This window comes from Agelaius phoeniceus, chromosome 10, assembly GCF_051311805.1.
Source record: "Agelaius phoeniceus isolate bAgePho1 chromosome 10, bAgePho1.hap1, whole genome shotgun sequence".
In the NCBI taxonomy this organism is placed as follows: Eukaryota; Metazoa; Chordata; class Aves; order Passeriformes; family Icteridae; genus Agelaius; species Agelaius phoeniceus.
In genome coordinates this window covers 12,485,502-12,510,018 of record NC_135274.1, presented here as the reverse complement: position 1 = coordinate 12,510,018, position 24,517 = coordinate 12,485,502, and the positions used below count along the sequence as shown (strand labels likewise).

The 24,517-nt window shown below is 39.0% G+C and overlaps 1 protein-coding gene across 1 annotated transcript; it reads right to left on the bottom strand.

Moving 5' to 3' along the window:
* Positions 1 to 2,301: 2,301 nt before the first annotated feature.
* GRK7 (G protein-coupled receptor kinase 7) lies at positions 2,302 to 24,149 on the bottom strand. Its single transcript, XM_054639090.2, has 4 exons — positions 21,458 to 24,149; positions 20,283 to 20,720; positions 8,275 to 8,546; positions 2,302 to 4,179 (listed from the first exon to the last, which is right to left on the bottom strand). Exons 1-4 carry the CDS (start codon positions 22,205 to 22,207, stop codon positions 3,837 to 3,839), a joined length of 1,803 nt encoding a protein of 600 aa, XP_054495065.1. The 5' UTR covers positions 22,208 to 24,149; the 3' UTR covers positions 2,302 to 3,836.
* Between the last annotated feature and the right edge of the window lie 368 nt (positions 24,150 to 24,517).

The window sequence follows — 24,517 nt, the reverse complement described above, 5'->3', positions numbered from 1 at the left end:
ATGCATCACTTTATAACTACAACTGTACAATTTCAGTATCTGCTCTAAGTACAGATCTCATCTTACTTCTGTATTGGCATTAGTTTATAGGTGAGGAAATAACTCTCTTAAGTATTATATTTGTAATGATGCTCTTAGCTTTATGTAAAGCTGCCTTCCCTAATAAAGATGCCACTTTGAAGATGTGCCAGGAATTTGCACACAGGTTCCTATTACTAAATCTATTTCATACTGGAATATAAAAGTGAACTACTTGCTGCAGCACAAGGTGTTTTTGACTAAATGAGCCTATGTGATGAAACAACTGAAGGTACTCAGTGCCACTGAGAAATAATCTCTTTGAATGATGATTTCATTAGGTTAATATTAATAACAAACATCATTTTGTCTCTGTGCTCAGTGAAATGAGGGGAGTAATGGTAAGGAGAACAGAGGTAGCATCAAAGAAAATCTGGACTTGAGATACAAGGGAAAGGTCTTTATCTTATACCATTCAGAGGCAGCAGGAGTGTTGTTGAACTTTAAATGATGTTCCTGTAAGAACACATCAACCACTATGAATCTCACATTTTAGCTTGCTACAGTCAGAGTTACCAAACAGTCCCAGCAGCTGGGCTGAGTAAAACATGGCAGCAAAGACAACACTGTTTGTACAATGCCTGCAGAGTGGCCAGGGCACCCTGTAACTTGTCACAAATGGCATTTAATGCAATAGAGTTCACCATTTTTTAGTTTTTTAGATTATATTAGCACTCAAATGCATCTTGTCTGCTGGAAAATGAGGCAGCCAAGTGGGACACCACAACATTGGCAAAGCAGGAAAAAGGGAGACAGCTAGGAAAAAAAAAAATGCAGTTTCAAATTACATAATTTCCCTTTGCCACAACAACTCAAGTAATCCACAACCACATGGCTATTTTCCTCCCCCAGTCATCCCTCATTTTCTATCATAAACATCCAGTGACCAGGTCACTACTTTTGACTTGGGCCCTGCTCTTGCAACACTTGCATATTCATTTAAATTTACTCACACAAGTAGCATCTTTGGTTGCAGTAAGACAATTCATGGAACATGTAAATCTTTTGGGATTGCTGGATTTTTGTCAAGGTGAAGCAGGCTGTTAAAAGAACTTTACTACTGGAAGTTTAACAAGAAACTTTATAGTATCAGGAAGAAGAAAAGAACAAAGTATTTCACAGATTCTTTAAAAAAAAGTGAAAATAATTTTTAAAAGACTCACTGAAAGTGCTAATGGGAATACAGAAATAATTGCCCTGCCTCCTTTCCAAGGTGCAAAAAGAAGTTGTCCATGTTGTGAAAAATGAATTTAGAAAATTAAAATGAATATTTCAAACTAACACATTCTTCTCTGTCATACACTGTGCCAAACTGTGCATTATCAGACTTCTGATGTGTTACTCTGAATGATTCATGAAACACTTAACATTATGGATCTCACTGATGCACATCCTGCTGGGATTAGTAACACCACAACATTTCTAAAACTAAATAACCCAATGTTATGCCCACATGGTGTCCCGAATTCACAGATCTCAGTATTGCAACACATTTTGAAAAATGCAGCCTTGCAGCACCCACTATCACTGGGAATATGTGATTCTAACAAGACATTAAATTCTGGTTCTGTCTGTACATAACCTCTTTCCAAATGGCAACTTAAATCTCAGGTATGCACTGGAAAACCTGTGGCCATTTCACAGGATGGTTCTGCTTTATGGTTCTGCTTTATGGTTCTGGAGGATTTTTGAAACAGCTTTTCTATGGGTTTGAGGTATATCAATTCAGGACAAAGGTTTGATGCCACTAGCACTAACATGCCTCTCCTAACTGTAATCAGGTGGTGGTTGTGGGTTTTGTGTCACTTTGTGTTTTGTGGGCTTTTTAAAATGCATGTAATAACAAAGTTTTCTGTCTTGGCTTCTTAAATATACTCCTCTAGTATATTTACCACCACTGTAAGAGCTTTCTACAGGTGGGAGCAATGAGAAATAAAATCAGTGGATGTCAATAGTGGAAGCACTCTTGTAAATCCATGCCAGGACGACATCACTCTTCTCTCAACCTCCTCTGCTTTTCACCATCTTTCAGGATCATCCTTCTCAATTAAAAAACCAGAATTCAGCTTATATTGTTTTAAATTATTTGACAGAAAGTCTCCATTCAAAAGGCAGACAATTTTGTACTCATAATTCATGAACAGAATTACCCACTAATCCTAAGTAAAACTGTTCTTGATTTTTCACTTCAATATTAAGTATATAAAGCACCGGAAAAGCAAATTTAAAAGGAAAAAAGAGCAATTCTTTTTCTATTCAGAATAACACAAAGTATTACTTAGCTGTGACTAAAACAGTTACAGTATTTAAAACTTAAGAGTTTGGGATGTGCTGTTAGGTTATAAATAAACACCAATGCTCTGTGCTCCACATGACAGACCTGAGTACAGAAGACATTGTATATACAGGTTTTCCTCCTCTGAAACAGACATGTGAGTCAATGCCAGTGTGTAGCCAAAAGAAGTCCTTGAGTTCAGTAGGAAGCTTGCTGTATGAAAAACAGAAAATGGGGCATTTGCAGCCTCCAGGACTCCAAGGAATGAAGTAGCTTCCACTTCCACTTTAGTCAATGGAAATTATGGTTGGATAGATGACAGTGACCAGCATGTGCAGGGTCAGTTTTAAAGCTGTGCAAAGAACAACTGCCTATTTTCTTATCACAGAAAATCAGCAGGAGGCATCTCATGAGTAATACACTTCACCAGTAGCAAGTATTCATAGCAATATTCCCAAGTAATTCAATTTAGGTTGACATAAAATTGAAAAATAAAAACACTTCAAAATTTGCATGAGAATCAATAAACATTTGAAGATAGTTTCAACTTGCATACATCACTTTTTCACCATTACATCACTTAACAGTATAATGTATTTTGTAACTTGAATTAAAATCTACATTACACTGAAATAAATGTATTGTAAAAATAAATTACAAATTGCTTTGCTCTATATGTAGCTTAATTTATCACCAAAATACAGAAAAAAGAAATCAGGAAATTTGATAAAAGTTTAAAATTGCCAAAACAAGGTGTATTTACTTGTAAATATATTTTCTTTGCATATAGTATTATCACTTATAAGAATACACTTAATAATAATAAATAAATGCTTTATTCCATTAAATTGGTGCAATCTTATCTTCACTCCATTAAAATCACTTTTGCAAAGAGTTTGATCCTGTTGTTCTTATTTCCCAGTGATATGTAGAGCTTTCTTTATATCTTATGACAATTTGAACACATTACAATAAACCACCCAAAAACTGACAGAATTTAACAGACAGACTGGCTAGCCAGTAAGATTCCAAGTTTGACAGGGTATATGAGCTCCACTGGCTGAGAGTACCTGAAAATTAAAAAATCCTTCCTGAAAACTGTGGAATAAAGAGGAAATGTTAGTAGAAATAACAAGAAAAAAGAAAGAAAACCAATGAAACATTGTATTCAAAGCAGTAACAGTCATTTTCAAAAGCTTTTGCCTCTTCACTCTATCACTGCTTTCTGTATTTCCGAATTTCTATTCTAAGTTTCTTGGAGAAATATGGTTCTTCGTTTGATTCATATCCAATAACACATAAATATCTCCTTTCTTAGAGCAAAGGAAAATAATACAGTCTATTCAGCTGGTGGTCCTACAGAGCCTGTCAATGTCACATTACACTGGCTGGCTCTTCTCAAACAGGTGAACTGAGTTTCTGAAACAGAGTCAGAATATGGAAAGTTCTGAGGTGGCTTCTACTCTTTTTGGTAATGATATAATTACAACAACAAACAAACTCCTGACTTAGCTTCCCCTCCATTTGCATAACCTCCAGAAACGACTCTGTTGGGGTCGTTCAGTTCGTCAAACAGTCCCGTCTCGATGATTTCCTCCTGCCAGGGTATGGGGACAGCACCCGTCGCAAACTTTTTGAAGAACTTCTTGTCTTTGTCATCAAACTCAATTCCTCGTATTTCAGAGAAGTCAGCAATGTCTGCAACATCTTTGGCATAGACAACTGATGGATCTGGCACAAATGGAGGGTCAACAAGGTTCGCCTCTAACCTGTGGAAATTTATCGTTTTGAAGAAGCTGTGTTTTCTTGGGTCATCGTCTTCATTCCTGCAATAAAGCAAAAGTTTGTCCATCAGGGTGTTTTGCTCTCAGAGAGAACAGGGGTATCTGTGTTTTGTACATGACAGTGCTTTAGATATACATATATCTAACATAAGCCAAGCAGCTAAAAACATTCTGATGCCATTACTGCACCTCTCAGGGTAAATCAGCCCAGGCAGGAGTTGCAGGGCTGCATCTGGGACACCCCACCCAAAGCTACACTTCCACCAGAACTGAACCTACAGCAGGGAGGGGAGGGGGAGTATTGGATCTGCTATTCCACAAGGGAAGTTCAATGACTGGCTCTGTATCTATGGGATAAGAGTATCTGTACTAGAGGGTAAGAATATGTATTAAACTCTAGAATGGGGTATATTGGGTTAATACATCTATAGACTGACTCTGAGCAGCAATAGTCTGAATAGGAAGCTGGTGACAAATGACAATTCTCATTTTATCTTAATTCAAAGCATCTACACATTTATATCCTAAAACTCAGTTATGTCACTCAAATAAACAATCCCACTTACAGTGACAATGCATTCAAAGTAACTACTCTTATAAATTAAGAAAGATTTTTTTAGGCAAGAGATTCACAGATGATGACATTAACAAAAGTATGTGTGCCACTGTCACAAACATAATCCTTTATTAATATAGTTAAAACCCAATAATAAAAACAAGAAAGGACTAAATAATTGTAAATGCTTAAGTTAAATAAATCTTACAAAAAACAACTGCAGACCTCAGGGAGAACTTCAGCTATGAAAGAACTAGTGAATTGTTTCACTGCAGACCTGTAGAGAGACTTGTAGGATATTTTCTGGTGATAAAAATCATCTGAGCCTCAAACGTGTGCTTGTTGAAACATGACCAAAGACCACAGCTTCTGAACCGTGCCTATAGTGTCAAGGCATGCAAAGTCTGAATTTGGAATTCTAGAGAAAGGAGGAGCAGAGAGGAGCCCTGTCTTTTGCCACCTATGCATTCTTTGTTTAACATATTTATGGATGCACTGCTCTTGAAAACAGTAATATAGGAAAATCAAATCTGTCTGCGTTTTGGGCTCAGAAAATGATAGTTCCTAACACAGCTTTTTTCTTTTCCAACCTCCTTACAAAATCAAACTTAGTAAAGTGCAAGACCTCTTGTATTTCTAGACAATATTCTACGAATAAAATGTAATGTAAACCTTTTGCAAGTGTTTTTATCTTTACAAATGTGCAGAAGCACCATACAGAAGCAGTAGATTTGTGTGATTATGGAAAAATCTTTATATTTTAAAATCTTAATTCCCATGCATGCAGAACAGCTCATCCACCTTGGCACCACTACCTGCTCCTCATGCTGTCTGCTGTGCTTCTGGCCTGCCTTGGTGCTCCCTGGGCACAGCAGAGATGAAACCACCAGCTGCTCTTTTCAGCCCTTTGCTAGAAAATTGTTCCTTTGCACCTCTGCTGCTCAGTTCTTCTGAGCAAGCCACCACCAGCCACTACCCACTGTACACCACCATGAATAAGCAGGATGCCACAACCTGAAGAATGGTAGATGCTGCCATCCAGGCATGCTGGGAATGAGAAATATTATGTTTTCAACCCCAAAGCACCATATGAACAAAATTATGAATGTACAGATTAAGGATCTTGATTTCTGCATATCCATAGGCTTGCAAAATCATCTCCTACCATACCTAGCCAGTGATAACCAAGTACTTGAGAAGCCTGAAATTATTTATTTATATCCACTGTTAGCCTGACATGCATTTCAGCTGCTGTTCAAATGAACTGGTGGCCTGGGACACTGGTAAGCCAGGAGTGCTGACTGGGCAGAGGCACTCACAAAAATCTCCCTTTATTTTGCTTTTCCTCTCTGTAACATAAACCAAAAAGCACTAGAAACTGGTGGAGGCTGCAAAATGGATTGCTGCAATGTTCCTTGTCCTGAAACCATAAAAAGTTAAAAAATGTAAAGCTACATGAATGCCATCTACTGGAACTGAGACATCTTCCAACTAGCTGGAGAGGAACTTGAGCTCATCCTCTGTGAACTGCATTTTGACATAACTTTAATAGAAGAGCAAATGAACTTGGTCAATTTTGTATTCTTCCATTAAAAAAAATTTAAAATCACTTTACAGGTTCAGGATTTAAGATATTAATCTCAAAAAGTTTGAGTGGAGGAAAGGGGTTACATCTTTCCTGAGTTAGCTAGTGAAATCACATCTTCAGTAGAAGAGCAGAGTGTTTTAAAAGGTCAGGTGTACAAAATAAAGCTGTCTTTGAGCAGCTTTAACTTATGCAACAGGCAGTGCTGTGGATAACCCAAGCTCTTGTTGTCCTTAGGAGAATTACAGTGCTAATCTTTACATAACACACAGCTGTCCTGAATAGTATCACTCTGTTTAAGAGGTTCATGCATGCTTTTATTCTGTATCATGCCCAGGGTATACATCCTATTTACTTCACCTTCTCCAAGTATGGCACATCAGAGGAAGGGTATCTTAAACAGCAGAAAATTAAAGATACTATGTGCATTAACCCTTCTGTGTGCATTTCTCATTTTGCTGAGAAGTTATGGAACAAAAAGCAGACAGAAAGACTGTAAATTATTTCCCTGGAAAAGGCAATGTGGTTGCAGTAAGTCAATAGTCTGTAACTGGTTTTGTTTCAGACTTGTTGAATGAACTCAACCAAAGTCACTCACAATTTCTAAGTTTCATTTTCCCCTACTCTGAAATTTGTTTACTTCACAAAGTGCTGTAAGTCCAAATGTCTGCAAAGTATGCTGACTTTAAGTTAGAGTGATCTGAATGTTTTTGTGTTAAATATACTTTTAAAGTAAGCTTTTAAAACATACTAAAACAATATAGATTTTGTATTAAACATACTCCATATGCTGAAAATAACTTTTTTCTGCTGCCTTGCACAGTTGCTGGGAAAATTCATCAGGCACAAGAGTAGCTGTCCTCATTTAGCAACAGAATATTAAGAATATGTGTAGTAATGATCTATTATCTTCTATTAGATTTAATTCTTTTAGAGAAATGTTTGCCTAACATTTTGAAAAACTGTTTCACGTTGCTATGAAATATAAATTTAGAAGACTATCTCTGCTTTCTCAGTGAGATACTTTGTCTATTCCACCTTTAGACTGGAAAAGCACCTGATACATACATCTCTATTTACAGATTATTCAAATCATAGTATATTCTAAAGATAGATATTATTGGTTTCCTATTAATTTTTCACATTTTTATTATATTTCTTTAATTTGTGTATATTGCAAATGTAGATCTGCAATCTGTCTAAATAGAAATGCACTAAATTATTTATACACACACACAAGCACATATCAGAGGGATCAGAGCTATTACAAGTTAAATGTTACAAGGTTTAGCTTTGCAATTCTCTTCTTATTGAACAGTTCCTTCAAACTGCTAAGTCATAGACAAATCCACTAGTATTCATCAACCCAGAGCCACCTCAGAAGTGCCCAGAAATGTTTTGCTTTATAGGAATTTGTGCCAAATATTCTTTTTCTCCCTGGGATGAGTCAGGATGACCAGAACTTCTACAGCATTTTTAAAAGCACTTGAGCAAAACAGAGGGGTTAAGGTCTCTTCAGTTAGAAGCCAATGATGCAGCCTTGCAAATTAGATATCTGCAGGGAAGAGAATCCACATTGCAGATCTGGATTTCTGCCCACATCATTCCAGTAAGCACTACAGCCTAATATCTGCATTCAGTCTGCACTAGCAGGGAGGCAGGTGTCCACTGGAATATCCTTTTATCTTTAGGAAAGAATGCATAAGAAAAACTCTTTTGACCCTTTCTCCCAAAACTATATAGAGTCTAACACAGAAAATAACAAGAAGGCAACTCCTATGAGTCATTTGGAGTGAGGATAGATGATCACACTATTGCAACAATATTCCTTTTTCCATATTATCTTCAATACTTTCCACCTCTTTCTTCCTAGAACTGAAAGGGAAAATTCATTACTCTGTAGCAAGTGAAGTTCTAAGCTATTTTGTGCAATGAGTGAAATAACTAGATTGTTTGCAGCTTTCATTTCCCTTGCACTGAGATTGAGAAGGCATACCTGCTTCCCAAACGCTCCTCTTTCTTCTTCGCCAAAAACAGCTTGCAAATATCCTTCGCTTCCTCTGTAAAGCTGGCATGTTCAAATTTCACCTCATCTTCCAGAGTTCTTCTTCTAACCTCATCCTTATTGACCTTTTCTTTGAAATCCTTGAATGGTGTTCTCCCAGCAACCATCTCATAAATAGTGCAGCCCATAGCAAACCAGTCCACGGGATAGCTGTAGTCCTCTTCCTTCAGGATTTCAGGAGCCATGTAGCCATTCGTCCCAGCCTATGGCAAACACACAAACAGATTCACTTTACAATGTCAGGAGTGAAATGCACACAGTTAAACAGACTAGTCTATAATTCCTCCAAAATATTAGTAATTCTACTGATATATTTTGTATCTAGAAACCCTGACCTTTTTTTTTAATCTAGAATTGGTAAGGTATAACTTTTTTAGGACATGGACCATATCTCTCTTTAAACACCTTGGCACATAAGATAACTGTCTTAAAGATGCTTTTCAAAGTTGAAATGTCAGTGCAATTTCTACCTAAAAGTGGTTTAATTTTAAATTCATGGCTAGCTTGCTTTCTTCCTCCATTTTATTTTTTTTCATTGAAGATATTCTTAGTTTTGTTGTGTAAACACAAGTAGCAATCCACTTGATAAGATTTTAATAAATACAAAACCCAGGCAAAACAGTCACTGATTGCCACTCTGTGCAATGGTTATGTAATTGGTCCAACACAGGGCTCTGCTGCCAGTGAGAAGATTCTCATCAAGCCAGTAGCTGAGTTGCAATGAGGAAGTTCTCAGCTTCCTCCCTCTTGGTTTCTGGATAAATGTTCTACCACCAAGGGCCAAGGAAAATTCTTAAAAACCACTCTAAGAGTAAGCGTAGGAAAATTATAATTAATAAATTACACACATTTAAGTGAAGGAACAAGTTCATACTTCCCAACTAAAAAAAGATGCCTGAATAAAGACTATTCATAGCACAAACAGCCCCTTCTCTGAGAGAAGAAATGGCCACTCTTTGAGAGGGACATGTGCCTGCTTTCTTCCCAGCCAGCCCTGCCACCTTCCTTGGGGGACAGGCTGCAGGGTCTGAAATAGCTCCTGCTGCCTCTGGCCCCAGGGAGCTGATTCACCTGGCAGGGAAGTGGGGGGGATCAGCTCTCTCTGCTCTCTGCTGCACTGTTACATGGCTGAGGATGTGCCATTTCAATCACAACATCAATCACAGCATTTCCTCAGCTGAACTCACCTTTAATGCTGTGTCTCATGCTCTATATGATGTATTTACCAGATGCAGCTAACAGTGATAATCACGCCAGAATTTGCTTGAACCTCTCATATAGTTTTTAAATACTGGGATTGATGTATTACCAGTATAACAATTTAAAATAAATAACTGTGTCTATGCAAAATCCCATTAAAGCTTACTCAAGATGGTCATTATTACTGCTATCAGAATACAATCAGTGACAGAGATTCACTCCAAAGCAAAACAGTTAGAAAAAGGTAAAGCTAAGCTCATTTGGACAAATTGTATTTATAAAAAGTACAGCTCAACAGATGAATTTTATTTTATGGGGTTGGATAACCCCTCTGATTTTTGCAAATTTAGGCACAGTACTTCCAAGTCAGGTCTCCCCATAAACTTCAGCTTGTGTCACTACACATTATGACATATAATGTCTCTACTGTAAACAATGTGTGCAAGAGGGAACATCTTAGAATCAATTAAAACATAAGCCTAAGAGACAGAAAATTAAATCCACTTTATTTTCTCTCCTTGTAGTTTGGGGTTTTGTTTTGCTTTTAAGGATATAGAGCAAAATCCTCCATATGACTGAAAAATAGAAATGAGATGAGAAGAACAAAAGTATCAGTCAGGTTGAAAGCAAAAGGAAAGGTTAAAAGTGAACATTTGCCTCTCTCACTAAAGCCACAGAAGTACAGAGGAGCAGCACAGCTGCTGGCATCATCCCACAGGCAATTTGCACTGCTTACAATGGGTTTCTCTAACTAAAATATTGAGAGATACCCTGACAGTACTACATTTTTAGGTATGATTGCTGCTCTGTTCAGAGGAGGAGACAAATGCTCAAACACAGACCACAGACCCCAGATCCATCTGGCCTCAGAAAACCTAGAAGGGAGAGGAGAGGTTGAAAGTAGTAGAGAAATTTTGATCCAAACGCTTGCACACAGAGCTCACTGTGGATTAGTAAACACAGCTCTAAATAGGTTTCTGGAACTCTTTTTTCTTTGTTTTTTTTTTTCTCCTTCTGGGAAGCAATAAACATTCTTATTTTTACTGAGATGAAGCTGGGGCACTAATGCCTTGAAGAACTATTGAGTCATATTATTATCAAAATGTGCCCTGACAGCACAATATGGTCATTTTGATAAGAGATTACTTTGCTGCAACTTAGCATCATCACTCAGAACCTGGATACATCTGACATGGAAAAGTCAGAAATCTACTGTCACAGATGTGTCTCAAGGCAGCTCCTTTCAGACTGTCTCTTTCCTTCCACTTGCATTTTCTCTTCCACAGCTGTTTTTTTCAAAAGAAGTAATTGCCAAGTAAGTTCAGTCTGTTCCATGGGCATTTTCAACAGAGCCTCCAGCAGGACACCCCATCTGGAAGAACACCCTGCTTTGACATGGTGCTTGTGTTTCTCAAGAACAGAGGAAGCAAGGCCATCACCACAGACCACAAAGACAGCACAACCACAACTTAACAGAAAACAAAATGGACCAACAAGAGCCTCCCTTCAGGCTAAAGTGACAGGCTGTGGGTGAGCTTAAATGTAAACAAGAACTAAACTTCCACACTCTAAATTAGTAGCTCTGGAATCTTGAGCTGTTACTGGGCTGATCCAGCTCCATCTGAGGAAGTCTAGAAACATATCATTCCTCTGATATGCCAAACCATTTCAATTCAGAGTTTAATGAGCTGGTTTTTTCATAGAATATCATCCAAACTCGAATCTAAAACCAACACTCTCCCAACCCTGAAGCTGTCCTTCTATTCACAATGAAGGAATGGGCTAAGAAGCAGGAATCCAAACCGGATCTTATAAGATTTGAGATTTTTAAACCACACTAAAACGTGACAATTTTATAGCAGAAGCAAACACATTTCACAAGTGAACAGGGATTTTTAAGGGGGAAGAAAAACAATAAGGAATGAGAAATACATAAAACTCTACTCTTAACGAAACAGGAATTTGAAGACAGGAAGAAAAGAGCTTAATTTTTAGTCTTTTCCACCTATTTCTCTAGATATGTAGTTTTGGCAAAATGATTTGCGAAGAAAGATGCTAAAGCCTTTAGCATTTGCCGTATTAGAGAACACAAAAAAGGAATTATTCAGCACCTGGAAGAACATAGATCCTTCAAATGAAGATTTATTTCTATCTTTGGAGAGTAGGCAGCATTAGAGGGAAGGTAATACCTAACATCCTTACACTAATCATTATGGAGAACAAGATGTAAAAATCAGATCATCTTTCCAGGAACAGAGATCCCAGGGCAACAGGAAAGGCAGCCTCAGTAACCTCAGGAGAGGTTTATCTGAGGAGGTAAAACTGAAGTTTTGTGAAGGGAGTAATTAAACTGTACAACTCTCACTAGCAGTGAAATCTGAGCAACAAAAACAATATATTAGGTGGAAAACTTATCCACTGATTCCAGAAGCAAAAGTGAATGGAAGTGAATTACTCTTGGCAGGTGTGGAGTAAATAAGTATACTGTAAACTATATTCTACTGCAAAAATGAAAAAAAAAAAAAAAACAGAAAGCAAAGAAATTAAAAACTACCACAAAAGAGAAATGCATTATTTTTTGAAGGGGTCTATTTCCCACGGGCTGGTATTGAGTATTTAATTCAGTTAGAATTATCTGGCCATGCCTCAGAACGGATCTCTCCAAGTATGGGATACTGGTATGTCTATCATACAAAAAGTCAGTAGGTTTGTATAATTTTGCAGATGTTTTCATTCTGTACAATTGATAAGCGAATTCAGAAGCTGTATATTAAACAAAACCCACTTTTTCTTACTAGATCTTACTTTATGTGCACAAATTTCACTCTTTTAATGGAAACAGAGGAAATTAAAAACCCATACTCAAAGTTAATTCCTTTATTGTCAACTCTACACTATTAGGATATTCACTGGGTTTTGACTGAGACCAAGCACATTATTCTCTTCCTAGTAACACAAGGAACCATTTGAATATATGTGTTAACTAATCAAGTGATCTTACAGAGACACAAACACATGATATTACACCTTCACTGACCTGGAAACATCTAATAAAAATATCACAAAGACAAAGACTGTTATCCCAACTTTTTACTGAAGACAGAATTCTTATGCCATTGTAGAGACACAGAACTTTTAAAAGCCTAGTCAATACAACACTAGCTATTTTTTGCTTGCACTCCATCTAATATTGCCTTTTGTGATAAGCAGGACAGTTTACTTGCATATGCTGCCTGAATTATAAAAAGAGTCAATAAATTTAAGTCAATTAAATTTTAATTGATTTGCTTTTGAAAAAGGTTCACAGATCTACTTTCCCTTTATTTCACTACCTTGAGAACAACCCAGACAATTTTTCAGTAATCCTTTAAAATGTAATGAGCAAATGCTGCCCTTGGCTACATTAGCAAAGAAGTTCCGTTGAGTGGAATTATTGCTTTGAGAGTGATTTGACAGGGCATAGTAGAAATGACTCATCTGAAAGTATACAAATGTTTCTTTTGTGAAATGCGATCCTGCATAAATTTTTCAAAGGTCACATAATTATAATCTTTTAGTCATTCAAGATGTGATGCTGAGAAGCACTAAGTGCACTCAGACCCCAGTGCAGTGCAGGGGCGCCTGGCACAGCAGAGCTCGGAGCAGAACCAGGCCCGCAGTGCAGCAGCTCCCACGCCCCTCTGACAGGGGACAGCCCCTTGCACAGTGCCCTGTGCCAGCTTCCAGCAGGTGCAGGCAGCAAACACACAACTCTGGAGCTTTCAGCAGCACAGAAACAGGCAAATGGGGAGAAATGGGATTTAGGATTTAGATCTTGCTACCTTTTCCCACAGATCTCTGCAAAACAAACTCAATTGATATAACAAACCAAACAGTAAAGCAAATCAGAATGTCTATCTTTTGTTTGCCATGGCACAAGAACTGTTGAACAGAGGAAAAAAAACAAGCTGAGTTTAGCTCTATCAGCTGTTTCCTGGGGCTCGGTCCTTCCTTCCTCCAAGGGGTGCCACTGCCGGCTTTGTTCTCTTGTCCAGCTGTTCCTCCACTCCTTCAGCAATGGCCTTAATAGACCCTGCAGGAATGCAGGAACAGACCACAGAAATCTCTTCCCTGCACACAAGCTAACAGGCCCTAGATTCACACTGATCTGCCTCTGTCACTCACTTCACCACGTTAATTCTTCTCCCAAGTCACTGTGAGGAGGAACAGAGCGTAATTTAAATGAGTTACACAGAACTGCAGTTCCTCCAGTTTCTCACCACATGTTCACACAATAACAAGAAACTAGCTGACCCAATTAATAGGCAACTATTTTTTTAAAAAGAAGATAAAATTAAATCTAAATAGGGCAAAAGGCACTTGGGAAAGTGACACAGAATAAAGATCCTTATGCAGATTGTTAATGCTTAGTAGAAGGAGGGATCTTTTGGTGGGATGGCCCATCATGAATTGTTGGGCTACTGATTTAAGATAACACAAGGAGGACTCTTCAGAGTAGCAGGAGAAGACAATGAGAAAGACAGCATTGGAGCTTAGGAGCTCCAATCCCATGTTTGATCTTGAATCTTACATAAGCATATGAATCCCACATGCTTATGTAAGATTCAAGATGAAACTTTTTTTGATTTTCACATAAGAAGATAATTTTCATAGGGAAAGTTGTGTGCTTTAAAAAAAGTCCCCACAGGCAAAAACACAAAAGGTACAAACCAGATTTTTGCTATATTAGAAAAAAAAAGAAAAAATGGCCCTGGGTTCAAAGTCACTAACTGGAATAGTAAAAGATCCAGTATTGGTTCTTAATCTTTTAAGTTTGGTCATCAGTAATCACTGAAATGAAGGAAGGTGCACCACAAAAGAGAAAGCCATTCTGTGCAGGAGGGACTCCTCCCTGTGTGCTCCTCCTTGGGAAGAGAAATAGACACAGGTACAACATGGTTTCAGCTTAGATTCATACTGTATGGAAGTCAAAGGGCTTGACAAAGGACAATCCAGTAACTTTGGATTCTAGAGCAGCTCCCCACCTTCTTCTTGCACGGTCACACGTAAAGCTTTGCTTTAGATCCCGACTGGAGAGAGAACCTGCTGACACTCCCGCCTCAGTGATGTGTCATCAGAAGACATGAGAAGGCATTCACAGACAGGGAAGCAGTCAGACATTATAGGATGGAGCATTTAGGACAAACAAAACACTTGGCCAATCCCCACTTTGCTACAACCTCCCATCAGGGAGTTGTAAAAAACAGTGAGGTCCCCCTGAGCCTCCTCTCTGCAGTTCCCTCAGCTGCTCCTCACCAGATTCGTGCTCCAGACCCTTGCCAGCTCCACTGCCTGTCTCTGGACACACTCCAGCACCTCAGTGTCTTTCAGGTAGTGAGAAGCCCAAAAGTGAATACAGGATTCAAGGTGCAGCCTCACCAGTGCCGAGCACGGGAACAGTCACTGCCCGGTCCCGCTGGCCACAGGCCAGGATGTCACTGACCACTGCCCACCTGGGCATACACTGGCTCATGTTTAGCCAGCTGTTCACCAACACCCCTCTCTTCCCACCGGGCAGCTTTCCAGCCACTCTTCCCCAAGCCTGTAGTCTGCAGGGGGTTGCTGTGACCCAGGTGCAGGACCTGCTGCTTTGCCTCACTGAACCTTGTGGAAGTGCCATCAGCCCATCACCCCAGCCTGTCCAGATCCCCCTGCAGAGCCTTCCTGCCCTCCAGCAGATCCACATTCCCACCCAACTTGGTGCTGTCTGCAAACTCCTGACAGTGCACTTGCTCTCCTTGTCCAGATCATCAGTGAAGACATAAAGCAGGGCTGGTGCCAGGACTGAGCACTGGGGAGCCCCACCAGTGACCAGGTGCCAGCTGGATGTAATTCCATTCCCCACCTGTCTCTGGGTCCGGCCATCCAGCCCATTTTCACCCAGCAAAGAGAGCACCTGTGCAAGCCAGGAGCAGCCACGCTCTGCAGGAGATGCTGGAGCAAACAGTGACACAGGCTTTACTACTCCAGACAAACACATCCACAGCCACCTCCTCATCCACAGAGCAGGTCACCCTGTCATGGCAGGAGATGAGGCTGCTCAAGCAGGACCTGCCTTTCCTAAACCTACGCTGGCTGGGTGTGATCCCCTGGCTGTCCTGTATGTGCTGCATGCCCACACTCAGGATGATTTACTCCAGGATCTTCTCTGGTACAAGGCCAGTCTGACAGGCTGGTAGTTTCCTGGATGCTCCTTCAGCCCTTTGTGTGGACAGGCATCACATTTGCTAAATCCAGCCAACTGGGACCTCCTTGGCTCTCTGGGACTGCTGGGGAAGTCATGATGGGAAGTGACTGGTGAGCACTTCTGCCTGCTCCCTCAGGACCCTGCGTGGATCCCAACTGGACCCACAGACTCTGGGGGTAAGGCTGAGTTCTGTAAAGTACATTTCAGGGATTAAAAAAATCTGAAACACCTGGCATGACAACACACCTCATAACAACTGTGACTATCAACATTTTTAAGAACAGAGTTCTGCTATTAAAAACATCATCAATTTTACATGTCACACTTCAAAATGTATAAGAAAAACAGCTGCAAGTTCCTCTAATTCTGAGCAAATGAAGAGCTGTCATTTTTCAAAGAGCAAAGGAAGAAGAAATTTTTACAGAATCTTATCCAATAAGAATGCCATGTGATAGTGAACAAAGGTCAACTGTAGAATATCTTGCTGAGTTATTTTTTATTTCACAAGTCTAAACCCTCCTCCTGCTTTTCAGCTGCCTGGAAATTAAACTGTTAGTTTCAGGAACATCTAAATAGATTTCCTTGTGTTTTCCTAAGAAATAGAATCTTATAATAAACAAACATACAGGAGGGCAAAAGGACATTTTGAGTAAGATTTTAACCAAAACAAGTTTTTCCTATAAAAATATTATGATGTCCTTCAAATTTATAAAACATAGCACAGGAAAACTGCGAAGAAGCCCGAAACCTCTGAAGATATGAATGCACTTTTATAAATACTACAAAAATATGTTTATGTTATTTTTCACAGTTATTATGTCAATATTTAAGCTCTCTGGCTCGCACATGCATCTGCACAAAAGTTCTTCACAATTTACATGCAACAGTTGCTTTTCACAAAAGCCATACCCAGTAAGGGCAGAAAATTCCTCCCTAAATAAACAGCAAATACACACTGACTTCTGGAAAAATGGAATTAACTGGGGATGGAAGCTCCTCATTTCATATGCAAAAAACCCCTAGTGCTAGAATCAATCTAGAACATGACAGACAGAACACTTTGCCTGTGTAAAACCCATCTTTGCAGGCTCTCAGTTTCTCCTTGTTGTCTCTTTCAATTATGTAAGACAGAGAAAATAACAATATTTAAAAAGCCATAATTTTAAGATACAAACTAGTTCCTGCAGGATCTGATCAACACATCAGATCAGATGCAACAGGCACATTTATAGGAAGTCATAATGACATTTAAAATCCTGAATAGTTTTATTACCACTGGAGTTTGTTTCTGTTTCCAGCAATGTCAGTAAGAGCTCTGCCTGACTAAATGTGCACAGCCACATTTCCTGGTAGATTGCACAGGTGCATGTAGCTATCATGAGAGGATCCCTTACAATCCGTGTATGTTTAAGGAAGGAAAATTACATTGTAAGTAGTTTTAAAATGTTTTCTACTTTTATTTTCAAGACTGTTATTATTCAAACTTGTGTATTTTAATTTTTTCCTGTGATTTCTTCTTTCTAGTGGCAACTGACACTTCACAAGTCAAATCAGCAACTTAGTAAAATTAAATTATTACTGTATCAATTACTTACAACTACAGTATAAGTTTGAAGTACATTCACACAGAAAGCTGGATGTTTCTCCTTGCTGCTTTAGCAATTGAAAAGAGAGGGAGGAAACTAAGGCTAGGTATCCAGCTCTTTCAAGATCTTTGTAAGGAGCACTGTTTCTGAAAGCAAGGTATTTTTGTTTTTAATAGTTATGACCAATTGGCATGGAGCACACAGGTGCCTTCAAAAGGAGTGTATGTAACAGCAGTACTTAAAGGATATCAAGGCTACTTCTCCAATTACATAAGTATGAATCATCAGTTGCACAATGCTTTTCTGAAGCATAAACACACTTTATTTTTTATTAAGACCATGTTGAAGTTATCCATCTAAAATTCAAAAACCTTTCTACCCACAAAGAACACTTTTTTGGCTGATGAACAGTACATAAACATTATAATTTTTTAGAAACCCTCAATGAAAACTTGGAAAATGTCTAAAACAGGAACTCATTAACAAGCTTATTACTTGTGCCATGTGATAACATAATCACCTAATAAGATTTACAAAAGGGATTAATGGATCCTCCAGCTGATGTATGGGTGATGTGCATTTATTCATACATGACAAGACAGGATTTTTTTTCTGCTTTGAAAGCAGAACAAATTTAATCTTTAACGGTTTATACAGCTATGAGAGTGCAGAAAACTTTCAGAATTCATCAAAATAGTGTATTTTTTGCAATCTTTAATGAAATGAATGCACAGATAAATCCATATATTATATACTATAGATCAGTAGCAATATCCCTTAATTAGTGACTGAAAATTGTAAACTTTAAATTGTCAGTTCAAACCATCATCCAAAATCTAGAAACAGCTTTATGATATTAGGCACTTAGATATCAGTACAATACAGATTTGGCCTGGAAGGAATATATATTCTGCTTTAGCTTATAAAAATGCCCTTACAAAACTGTGTCCACAAAATGGTGCAAGTGATTAAATTTCATTGGGTAAACCTGTCTTGGAGCCATACATTCTTTGGGTGAAAAATGAAAATGTGATATGTATAGGTTTGGTTAAGTGATAACAATTTGGCAGTCATACTCAAACAGCATGTTATGATATAATTTTTCAGATAATTTTAAGTCAGAATGTAACTACAATTAGTAAACAAAAATTAATTTAACAGTACCATTTTTCTTTTATTACAGGAGTACATGGTGAAGCTTAATGTAAGTTTTGTAAATGTGTTCTTTGGCCTTCCTGTGTATGACATGAGTATAAATAATAATAATATCCATCTCTCATACAGCAAAATGCAAAAAAAAAAAGGGAATTATTAATTTAACTCATTTACAGTTATGATGCACACACACACAAAAAATCTTCTTCCTTCTCCTATTTCAATATAATGTATGAATAAAACTGCCTTTAACTGAAATTCCCTACAAAACATTACAATCATGTAGCACATTATTAATTGCAGGTTTTGCTCTAATAAAAGCAACCATATAAAAGCTTCTAAAAACAACAAAAGAAAAGGCACTACAATTTGATGGCTGTCATAGAAGGAGGAACCACCACCTTGTCCAATATTGCTTTGAGATTCTACCCTAATACCAACAGAAGTGGTTACATATTGCTAAATACACTCTTTAATTTTGAGGTTTTTTCCTTCTGCCAAACCCCAGGTATTTACAAGTATGAAAAATTGCTCTTTGACAAAACAATTTGTTCTGATCCCAGTAACTGCATGCCTCTTGCAAAGCCCAATCACGTTTATACCTTTGGGTTCACTGATGCAAATGCCATCTTTACAAACAAAACAACATTCTCATTTCACATAAACTCTACTGAAAAACCTGCCTTAGCTTCCACAGAAGCTGTATTTTTGTATCCAAAACACCATGCAGTTTAATTTTAAAATTATTTACTATTTATACATACAGCAATTTCTACATTTTCTTTTGACCAGAACTGAAACCACTCACAGTACAAACTTCTTCAATTGCCAGGGAAAGAAAAGATCCTTCAAAATTACTGAATTTAACAACATCAAAAGATGTGTGCTCAAACATGATGTAGAAGGCCATCAGTGGGTCCTCTCTTCTACTGAATTTCTATTGTGAACTTGGGGAGTTTAACATAGACCAGTTTATAACATGGCTTCCATTTCTTAATTTTCCTTGTGTATTTCAAACACATTCTCTCATTATACACATCTTTAAGCTCCAGATACCTTGAGAGAAATATGTCTTTTTCACAATTAAGCTATCTGAATACATATTTCTTGTGTAAATCTCCTGACATTATTACATATCCAGGTTAGTTTGGGATGACCAGAGACACAGCTGAAGTGCTGCACAATCTAATTCACACAAAATCTATTTGGTCATCCATGTTTTTCTTCCTACACATGTAGACATGCACGGACATTTACAAACTGTCAAGTCTGCTAACTGTTTCAGGAATTAATTTGGGGGGGGGGAAGGAAGGCTGGAAATAACTTGCACTGCCACACATACCTGCAATAAAATCAGTAGCATCACTTAAGAGTAATGTGTAAGAAACTATATTCTCCTAGAAGCAAAAGCAGAATACAGAGGAGCCAGATCTTTGACTGCTGCTCATTAAACAATTGATTAAAGCCCTGACTATGCAGTATTCCATAAGGCACAAAGCATCTGCCTCTCTAAAGTCATTGGTTCAAGAACTTAAAGAGAAAAAGGTCAAATAGATTCTACTGTTTCTGTGCAAAAGAAATTATTTTACCACATGCAGCAGCTAAAGAGTTAATAAACCAAATCTTCTTAGGACCTGTCTCTCAGAATGAAATTACTACATTTGGTCTTCAGCATAGAATCAGTTCCGGGGAATTAAGTCTTGGTCTCATAAGGCATTAGAAATAGAATGGCTGCACTTCACACTGCCAATGTTTTAAGAATCTGTACTCACCCTCTGGGTGATGCTCTTTCCCTCTTTGACTTGCACTGCCAATCCAAGATCAGACAGTCTGCAATTCCCATTATCATCCAGGAGGACATTCTCTGGTTTCATATCCCGGTACACAATTTTGATGGAATGGAGATGCAGAATCCCACAGGTGATCTGAGCTGAGTAAAAGATGATCCTTTTCATTTCCAAACCCCTTTCTCCCACATTGTAGATGTGATACTTCAGATCCCCTCCATTCATGAGGCTCATAACAAGACACAGATGGGTTTTGGTCTCATAGGCATAAGCTAGTGTGACTATGAAAGGGCTGTTGACCTTCTCCAGGATCTCTTTCTCCAGCAGTGCCATCTTCTCTCCACTTTTCTTTTTCAACCTTTTTTTATCCAGTTTCTTGCAGGCATACATCTTGCCAGTATTTTTGACCTGGATGGCACAAACCTAGAGAAGATGCACATGGAAAGGTAATGAAGGAATTTTACACAGAGAGTGGAATATTAAGGGTAGTGACAGGCAGGAACTGGGGAATCACTGATGCCCATCAGTAGCTGCTGATGCTAACTTCTATGAAGAATATATTAGCACAGAAAACAAGAAAAAACAAGTGCACAATCAGTTCTGTTCTGGACCAGTAGTTTATCGTGGCCCTGAGGCAAAGTTCTTGAGGATGCCACTAGTAGGCATGTATTAGCAAATAAAAGGAACAAGAACAAAAATCTGTAACCATGAGAATAAGCAGCATATACAGATTGCATCTGTACAGTTAAACTCTCTTGACTCTCAAAAAACTTCCATACTGTAGTTTGGGAACAGATCCTGATGTGTGCTTTTCCCTAAACTGCAGCTAGGAATTATCTGGGAGTGTGTGAGATAGCACAGGCTAAGATGATGTCAAGGAGCAGACTTAGTTCACTACATGAACATTCATGCAAGTTTTTGTAAAGAAGCCTGCTTTTTTAACTAGCATAGATACAGAATATAAAAATGTTAAAGTAGCTTTTTACTAACAAGTGCCTCTATCACAAATATAAATAACCCAGCCTGATTTCTGGAAAAGGGGCGATCTGAAGGGGCACATTTTACAAATCTTCATAGAGTGGCTTAATCCACTGCTCTTTGCAAACCCACCTGCTAGTCTTGAAAGGGGAGAGATGACTCACATCCTTAAAAACTCTTACCTCTCCAAAGCCACCTTTGCCCAGCACTCGGAACTCAGAGAAGTATTTATCAGTGACTGGTTGCTTCTCAAACACTTTCCATTGGATGAATTTGTCATAGAAGGGGCTGTTCTGGAAGTCCTGGAAAGGCTTGTCTTTAAAGAAGACTTTGGTTTCCTCCTTGGCCAGCTGCACGATGTTCTCATAGTCTTTTGCAGTAGCTGCTTTGCATTTGCTGACCAAGTCAGAGCTCATGAAAGACAGATAGTTTTTGGCGCCTTCCTTAAGAAAATTGGTGACAATATTCTCCATGCTACTGCTCTTGAGATTGTCCTCTGCCAACTCCCAGCTTGACACCTCATCCAGGAAGTCCCTAGCTACCAAATATTCTGGCACTGTCTCTAAGAAGTCTCTGAAGAATTTCTTGCCAATGGGCTGCTGCTCACAGATGCTGTCATAATCACCAGCAACGGACTCTCTATGCTCTTTGCAGTCCTCAATCTTGGGCAATGAGAGGCTCTTACGCCTCTTTTGCATTTCCTTGGTGTCTCCTTCTCCACTCTTCCTTGCCTGGAGGTAGGCAGTGTTGGCAATCAGGTTGTCGAGCCCCCCCATGTCACACATCTTGGCAAGCCCTTGGGGTGGCAGAGCCTGGTTCAGACAAAATGAGTAACTGGCCCAAGAGCTGTGCTGTAGCTGCACTGCACTTCTCCCTGCTAGTGGTGTGTGAGGGCTTCTGAAAAACACCAGGGAAACTAACTGCTTTTGCATTAAATACCTCTCAAGGATTTTCACTAAGTACCTTTAGGTACAGGCACCATTTGTGGAAAGTGACTGGTAAGAGGTTTCTCTGTAAGAAGCTTTGAGTTTGCTATGAATAGCTGAGGGATGACACCCCAGGCAAACCTTCCCACTGGCAGTACCAAACGCACGTGGTTCAGCTGGTGTTTTTCAGAATGGGCCCTGATAACCTTTCAATGTGCCAAGACTTCCTCTGCATGCCCCGTCCCTGGCTGCTGGGAACATGCAGAGATTCATGGCTGCAATACATGCACTCTCTCCAACTCAGGGGCACTTTGGCCACAGGCAGCAGGACAGGCCTGGATCTCTCCCGGTCAACATCAACCACCAGCAGACTAACAACTGGTTTTATGAAAAGCTTTTATCACAAATCTGCCATGCCTAAAAGACCTTGACCTAAATGAACCACACAATTCAGTGCTTTGAGCATTCACACCTCCAAAGCTCAAGTTGTATTCAACATCAGTGACTGAGCCCCACAGACAGTTCATGCAAGCCCTGCTGCCTCGCGTGGCTCTGTCTGAGCAGATTACATGCAGAGGCTAAGAACTGCCACGGGTCTAAAAATAATGATCCTTATATATGAAACAACATGGCTCTGACTTCATCTCCTACCCACAGAAAAAAGAAAAACACTTCAAATGAACAGCCAAATCTTGCCAAGACACTCCCATATGTTGTTTTGGCCTCAGTTTATTTTCCCTGCTGAGCTTTATGACAGAAAGTGGTTGGATAAGAAGGTGGCAACAACATATAGCTGAGGTGACATCAACAAAGGGACAAAGCTGATTATAATCAAGTGAAGGCAAATTCCACCTGCACTTGCTGGCTGCCTACCAGGAGGCATTTTTTTCCCTTCAAAAGAATAAAAATTATGTGTGGCACTTACTAGGCTAAGCTTCCTTCTGCTGTGGGGTCAGGTGGTTTGGGTGTTAAAACTTTCCTTAAATATAAGGAAAGTATTATGAGAACAAGAAAAGAAGTAACACTGGGGTCAAGCTGTGCTCTTGAGGTCAAGGTCAAGTGTCTTTTTCCTTTTTTCACAATCTTAAAGCAAGCTGAAGAGCTGAATCACAAAAACCAAACATCAAGAGTAATAACAGGCACCTTTCAGACTCCCTATAATAAGTGTTAAGCCCTTCTTGGCTGCTTTTTGCCACTCTACAACCATGCAGTGTTTTGTTTTTACATGCTTAATCCTGTCCACACTGAATCCATTTGACATAAAACTCCTGCTTGCACTCTACAGAATTCCTGTGGAGGTGTGTTTTTCTAGGAGTGATGGAGAGGGCCATCCACTGCAAGCTGCTGTGTGTGCATGAGAACAGGGGGAATTGCAAGGAGACACCTGAAAGCCTGGCCAGTTCTGCCCAGGGTGGGAGGTTATGTAAAGGGCTCAACAGAGCAGCCACAGCGTGGGCAACACTGCAAGGAGCCAATGGGAGAAATGGGGAATTCTGCTGCTGGCTGTCCTGAAAATGGGGCCTGCAGCAACACATTCCTGTAATACCCTGGGTAGAGAAAGGCATGAAAGGAGGTAACAAAGCTTTAATTTCAGCTTTTTTTTTTTAAATAAAGCTTTTAATTTCCTAAAATTCAGTAGAGTCTTTTTTATGTTTGGCCAGAATATCCACCACAGCTCAAAGAGCAGCAGGACAAATAGCTGGTAGCTGGGGCCCTAAGGCTGAACTCAAGCTCACTTCAGCTATTGGTATACTCATGCCTAAGCAAATCAAGAAAATTCCTAATGTTTATGGCACCTGCATAAGACAGATACATTTACAGCTCCAAAGACCATTCTATTCAATTAATTAGAATCTTTCCCAGTTTCTATGGAACATAAATTTTCCCTAAAATAACATAACTTCATTAAAAGTAAAATCAAACAATATGATCATTCAACATATACTCCTTACTCCAGTCACTTTTGAGATTTGCTTGCTGACTTATCCAAATCTGCTCAGCGTTTATTAAACACTGGAGAAAAGCAGATCAGCATTAATCTATTAGTTGACAACGGCTATTTAAGGTAGTGTTACCCGCTCATAAAACAGCATGTTTGGGTGAGAAGCAAAAATGATTTATTTTTCATTACAAGAGGTGAACAATTGCAGAACTGAACACGGGGATGTACTGGGACGTACTAACAACCATGCTAATCAGCCATACCAGGGTGTGCTTTGGAGAAGTTCTCTGGTGGAGAGCTCATAGAAAGACTGGGACTTAGGCTAATCACTAAATCACAGAGAAAATATGCAGGACTTAAAATTCATTGCCTTA

What these genes read in the sequence shown, in the direction of transcription:
- GRK7 (XM_054639090.2), bottom strand. Translation starts at nt 22,207, where the DNA reads ATGCAAAAGCAGTTAGTTTCCCTGGTGTTTTTCAGAAGCCCTCACACA. An exon ending in GCAAAGGTGGCTTTGGAGAG is followed by an intron (nt 20,721 to 21,457) that starts GTAAGAGTTTTT and finishes CATCTTCTCTAG; the next exon opens with GTTTGTGCCATCCAGGTCAA. An exon ending in GAAAGAGCATCACCCAGAGG is followed by an intron (nt 8,547 to 20,282) that starts GTGAGTACAGAT and finishes TGTTTGCCATAG; the next exon opens with GCTGGGACGAATGGCTACAT.